Consider the following 6,655-nt stretch of genomic DNA (forward strand, 5'->3'; position numbering starts at 1 on the left):
GTGAGCCATAATCACACAACAACTAAAATTAATCGTAAAAACCGTAACCGATTAACCGCAATAAAAACCGATGGCGAGGTATTCTGTTTTTCAAAAACTGCTAATTTGCGGTGCGGTGCGGTCATTATTTTTCAAAAAACGCAAAAAAACCCCACCGCACCACATATATTATATACAAAATTTTTTATTAATTATTAATATATTAAATATTAAAAAGAAGACAAGTTTCATTGATGAAAACACGATAAAATTCTAGAAGACAAAAATGTTGATTTTTCTTATTTTTAACTTTGGAAAATTGTGAAATTTGACAATTTTAAGATATTTATTGTTAATTACTAATGATTTAACATTTTTAAGATATTAGTTGTTTGTAATTTAAGTTAATTGTTTTATAACTTATTGTTTTTATTATTACAAATAATATATTTAAACTCTTAAAACTGTCTGAACTCTAAAATATGGTTAAAAACCACACAAAATAACCACGCAATATCAATGCGATTAATAACTGAAACACAAAAAAAACAACATCGCACCGCAAAAATAACCGTCTAACTGCACCGCAAAAATAACCGCACCAAGCAGTTTTTAAAATGGATTAACCGCATTTGCGGTTAATGGTGAGGTTTTGACCAATAATCACACCGAACCGTATCATGCTCACACCTAATTTGTATGTGGGAAAGAGTTTGAACATTTAGGCCTCGTTTGTTTTTCTACAAAAATATTTTTTGAGCACTTTTCCCTTCTAGCGGGTAGACGTTTCGCAGGTGCACGTCTTCTTCCGCAAACTTAGAAAAAGACAAAATACATTTAACCACTTCCAAAACAAACATCACCTTAGACTGGATTGAATTCCGTAAGTAGACACGATAGTTGTATGGTGAGAAGTATTTAAAAGAAACACTTATTATAAACCTTCATGTTTCCATTAAAAATTCAATAAGCATTAAACTTTATAACTATTTAATATCACTATAGCATTTAACATTTTACAATGATAAAGTTTATTCCATAAATCTTATCTTTTTCAACTCTCTCATTTAAATTATGCATTATAAATGTATTATAAATGTTAAGAGGACAGAAAAAAAAAAAAAAAAAAAAAAAAAAAAAAAAAAAAAAAAAAGTATGTTAATTAGTGCCAAGGTGCACATAGCAACCAGATATAGATCAAAGTGCACCAATTACCAAATTATTCTTAAATAAACTGATAAATATATTAAACTTTTTTTTTTAAGAAAAGGAGGTGGAATTTCCCACATTTATTTCTGTAAAATACCTAAAGATAACAAATTGTTTTTAATAATTTTAGTTGTCTTGTACGATTGCCAAATTATTTACCCAGTTAAAGAGAAGCATTTAGCAAAGGAAAATAATTTGTAAGCTAACAATTTTTTGTTATATACATATTGGTATATTAAACAATCTTTTAAACATAAATTGTTATTAATGAAAAAACTATTTATTGGTATATTATATACAATCTTTTAAAACATAAATTATTGTTAATAACAAAGTTGAACATATTGGCTAAAAAGTTATGAAAACGTGATGAGAGATAAAAATGGGTAGTTTTTGCCAAAATTTGATGTACTAGTTTGGCACTTTCCAAGTAATGGTTCATATTCTTGGTTAATTGACCGATTCAAAGTTACGTAAACGTTCGTTAAAAGGCTTGCGGACACTCGATAAAACATGAAATAATACATCCAAAAGCACATAAACAACTGCCGAATCCATCGTTGTTTCAGGATATTCCAAGGTAATAAAAAGTTAATTAACAGTGTTCGAACTAAAATAAAACTACAAAACGTTCATTTAACATCGGTTCTATCATTATCTCTATGTGGTTGTGATCGTCATATCGGTCGATAATATTAGATCTTGTTGCTCCAAGCTGTTTTTATATATATCAACGTGAAACACAATGAACGTATATAAAGATGGATATACAAGCACAAGTTCAGAAGATAAAAATATGATTAATTTAGAGAGGATATATAGATAGATACATATATGACTAGTGAAGTGATCGATTTTCAGTGACTGTTACATTTACTTCTTGTTTATTATATATATGTCGAGCTTAATTACTGCTTCTGTTGGTCTACTGACTGAAGATTCCAAGTCAATTTAGATGAAAAAATCAGAGGGAATTGCTTTTCTTAAACTACTTCGGACTTTCACAATACTGATTGTAATACTATCAACAACGAAAGCAGCATCCGAAGTAGCTCTATCTCTTCCTGGCTGCCCTGTTAAATGTGGGAATATCACGATTCCGTATCCTTTTGGAACCATAGAAGGATGCTACATGAGCATAGAATATCAGGTAAATTGTGAGACACTTAGTGTCTCCAACACCAAATTCAAACTGTTAAGTATATCACTTAACGATGGCTATATGCGTGGCATGTTGCCGATGGGCTATCGTTGCTACAACAAAACTCATGCTATAACCAGCGAGTCAGAACCCAGAATAAAGTTGTCAAGATTCCAAGTCTCGAGTACACTGAACCTCTTAACTGCAGTTGGATGCGACTCAAGAGTCAACATCAAGACCTTAAACGGTGAAGGTTACTATACTGGATGTCTATCAATGACTGGTTGCGATAAGCTAACCAATGGTTCGTGTTTAGGTTTGGGTTGCAGCCAAGTTCCACTTCCTTATAACCTCACAAGATTTCGAATCCATGCACAAAGCAACACACGAAGGGAGAACGTAGGGAGCTGGAGTTTCAATAACTGTACGTTCGGGTTTATTGTTGAGAAAGGTAATTACACGTTTCATAAAACCGATCTTGATCGTTTGCACAATCGGTCTTTTCCGGTGGTTCTTGAATGGTCGATTGGGTACACAACTTGTGAAGAAGCTCAAAAGAACATTTCGAGTTATGGTTGCAAAGAGAATAGCGTATGCGTTGATACCTTGATTGAATCTAATCGAAGCTACAATGGGTATCGTTGTCAGTGTGCTCAAGGGTACCAGGGTAACCCATATCTCCCAAACGGTTGTCAAGGTATATATAGTAAACACTTTAATTACTAATACTACCATCAACAGATTTCAATAAATACAAGATTTTCATCACGATAATCTGTGATATTCTTTCAGATATCAATGAGTGTGAAGGACCTCAATTACATGATTGTATATATGGCTGTGGTAACACGAATGGGAGCTACAGCTGTTCATGCCCGTTAGGGCAACACGGGGATGGTCGAAAGGGTGGTGATGGTTGCTCTAATAATGATTTACAAGCTGACGGAAATTCAGTCTATTGGGGTGAGTGAGTTAGAACAGCTTTTTCACATAACATCATTATTTATAAATTCAGTGGAAGAATCGCCTCTCTCTCTATATCTATATATAACTGTTTTTTGACACAATTCATATGTTCGTATGGGGATTCTATTAATTAATCGACAGGCGTTAGCATGGGCACTGCAGCTTCATTGGTGTTTACATTTATAATATACTGGGGACTCAAACAAAGGAAGATTATGAAGAGAAGGGAGATATTCTTCAAGAAAAACGGGGGGTTGATATTGCAGAAAGTGCTATTCGAATCTAAACGATTATCCTCCCATATGGCAAAGATTTTTTCAGCAAAAGATCTTGAAAAGGCAACCAATAACTTCCACAAAACCAATATCGTAGGTCAAGGAGGTTATGGAACAGTTTATAAAGGTACACTAGCAGATAAAACAATGGTTGCCATAAAGAAAGCTAAGTCAATTGATGAGAGTCAGATCGAGCAGTTTATAAATGAGGTGATTATTCTATCAGAAATTAGTCATCCAAATGTTGTCAAACTCTTGGGTTGTTGCTTAGAGACGCAAACTCCTCTCTTGATTTATGAGTTTGTAACAAACAAGACTATCTTCCATCACCTTCATGAACAAGACTTCATATCTTCAATGACGTTTGAAAGACGCCTAAACATCGCCACACATACTGCTGAAGCCCTTGCTCATATACATTCAACTACACAAATCGTTCATAGAGATATTAAATCTTTGAACATACTTTTGACTGACGACTACACTGCCAAAGTGTCTGATTTTGGAATCTCAAGGTTCATTCCAGTTGATGAGACTCACTTACAGACATTGGTGCATGGGACACTTGGATACATAGATCCAGAGTACTTTCGATCAGGAATTTTGACAGAGAAGAGTGATGTTTATAGTTTTGGCATGGTTCTTGTGGAGCTGCTTACAGGTAGAAAGGTCTTTTCACATGATAGAACTGAAAGTGACTTGGGTCTGGCAACGTATTTCATTTCTTCATTAGAAAGGGGCCACTTGCTTCAGATTCTTGATGATAAAGTGAAGAAAGATGGGCTGAATGAGCATATTAGATGTTTTGCTCGACTAGCCAAAGATTGTGTTGAACTAGAGGGGAGGAAAAGGCCTAACATGGTAGAAGTGAAAGAGGAGCTTGACGAACTTAAACAATCTTTTTTGAAGAGTTCTATCATAATGTCCAAGAAAATCATTTCCGCTGAACTTGACGACCTTCTCTTGTTTGATTGATCAACATGGCAACCCACATGCACAAGGTTCATAGAAGTCGTAGGTCGTCCTTCACTCACTCTCTTATATGCAAACAGTGCTATTTTAAGCAAATCTAACCAGTTTGTTGTAGTATACCTCCTGTATCCAATAATGTCTTGTGTTAGAGGTGTTTTATTTATTTATGGTTATTTGTTACTTTGTTAAATTTTTAGTTTCAATATATTAGGCATCCACAATGCATTGAATTGTACAGTGTAAATGATTGCCACATTATCATTCCTTTTTCATACAATTTTATGATTTTTTTCCATCTAATGCATTAAACTCTATAAAAGTTTAATAAATAATTCAACGGTCACTGAACTTCATATCCATTGAACGTCAACGTAACACCACTGTAGCTTCAAACTTTGATAAACTTCATTTTCCAACTTCAAACTCTATCAATGACTTCTACACTTGTTTTCTACATATTATTTGCAATTAAGATAGCAAAATCTAAATCTAAATCACATCTAGACCGTATAGACTGTTAAGTGATATATCACCGCCTCAAATATTGTTGTATATCTTTTTCAAATTTCAATCATATATTTCATAGCTTAATTGTAGGGGTTATTTTTGTTATAGACATTATTAGATAGTTTTTTTCTCTCCTGATTTTCCTCCCTATAAATTGTATATGTATACGGTTTGTTTGTAAATGAAATCATCAATTCACACTTCTTCTCTACAATACCTAAAATCTTCTTATGGTATCAGAGCAAGGCTCAAACACCTCATCACAAAATTCATCCCAATCATCATCTCCTTCACAATCTGCTTCAACCAAAAACATGTCTGAAACAACATCTTTCTTGATCAACCCATCTATGAAAGACTTAACAGTCGTCACTTTCCCCGCTACCCTAAAACTCACATCTCTGAATTATTTAGCCTGGAAGACACAAGTAGAAGCACTACCCTGTGGATTAGACTTATTCAAGTTCATAGACGGATCTCACCCACCCCCAAAACCTGTCACTGGTGAAGATGGTTCGAAAACTCCAGAACCTGGATATTCCCAATGGTTCAGGCAAGACAGGCTATTATTCGGTACACTGGTAGGTAGTCTCTCTCCTCAAATTGTGCCTCTCATTACAGGAGCAGCATCTTCACATGAAGCTTGGCAGATTCTTGCCAAAACTTATACCTCTCCAAGTCGAGGACACATTAAACAATTGAAACATCGGTTGAAGGAAACAACAAAAACTCTTACTCAATCAATAACGGAGTACATGCAGCAAATCAAAACAGTTATTGATGAGCTCGCAATACTCGGAAAGAAAATGGATGATGAAGATGTCGTCGACATCATCCTGAATGGTCTCGATCAAACAACTTATAAACCGATTCTTGATGCGGTTCACACACGAGACACCCTTTCTTTCGATGAGTTACATGAGAAATTGATTAACCACAAATACGGGCCCATACTACCTTCCACATCTATCCGTACTTTCCTCAGGAATTGCTTTGACTCCACCAGGTCCCTTATCCACTACTACTGCTCCCAGCACTATCTCATCCTAGGCTTACCCTAGGGAAACCTCTGACTCAACTCAACCAGTCCTCAGCTGCTGAAGGTCTCCTTGTGATGCCAATTAGCCATCACCTGGATACCATCACATGTGACGAGGCTCAGATAATCCTTCAAGTAAAAGACTCGTCCCTACAACGGTTGGACTCAAACAAGAGCTGCGCAATAGAGCCAAATCCAACACTCTGAGATTATTCAACCCTGATCACATGTGACGTGATGTATCTACCTAATGGCTAACTCCCATCACTCAAAATCCCACAATGCACAAAGCAAGCAGCATTCGAACAAGGGGAAAATCTAACCACAACATACTCAAGAAATCATATCCAAATAGCAAGAATCTGAACTAGCATGCAACACAAACTCATAAACTCAGGCATAACCTAGACAGGCTATCCCACTACTGTCTAATCAGCACTATCATGCAGCTCAAAACACATATAATAGGCACATAAGGCATCATTCCTAGATCCTTATGTTGGATTAGTGTCTAAGTCCATAAGTATTTTGGTATGTACTTGACCCAATGGTGCATGGTCCTTTTGG

At 35.3% G+C, this 6,655-nt stretch overlaps 1 protein-coding gene across 1 annotated transcript; it reads left to right on the forward strand.

Moving 5' to 3' along the window:
- The first annotated feature begins 2,143 nt into the window (after positions 1 to 2,143).
- LOC111908915 (wall-associated receptor kinase 2) lies at positions 2,144 to 4,545 on the forward strand. Its single transcript, XM_023904705.1, has 3 exons — positions 2,144 to 3,026; positions 3,122 to 3,292; positions 3,437 to 4,545. The coding sequence occupies exons 1-3, from the start codon at positions 2,144 to 2,146 to the stop codon at positions 4,543 to 4,545; spliced, it is 2,163 nt and encodes a 720-aa protein (XP_023760473.1).
- The last annotated feature ends 2,110 nt before the right edge of the window (positions 4,546 to 6,655 follow it).

Source organism: Lactuca sativa, chromosome 6 (genome assembly GCF_002870075.4).
Source record: "Lactuca sativa cultivar Salinas chromosome 6, Lsat_Salinas_v11, whole genome shotgun sequence".
In the NCBI taxonomy this organism is placed as follows: Eukaryota; Viridiplantae; Streptophyta; class Magnoliopsida; order Asterales; family Asteraceae; genus Lactuca; species Lactuca sativa.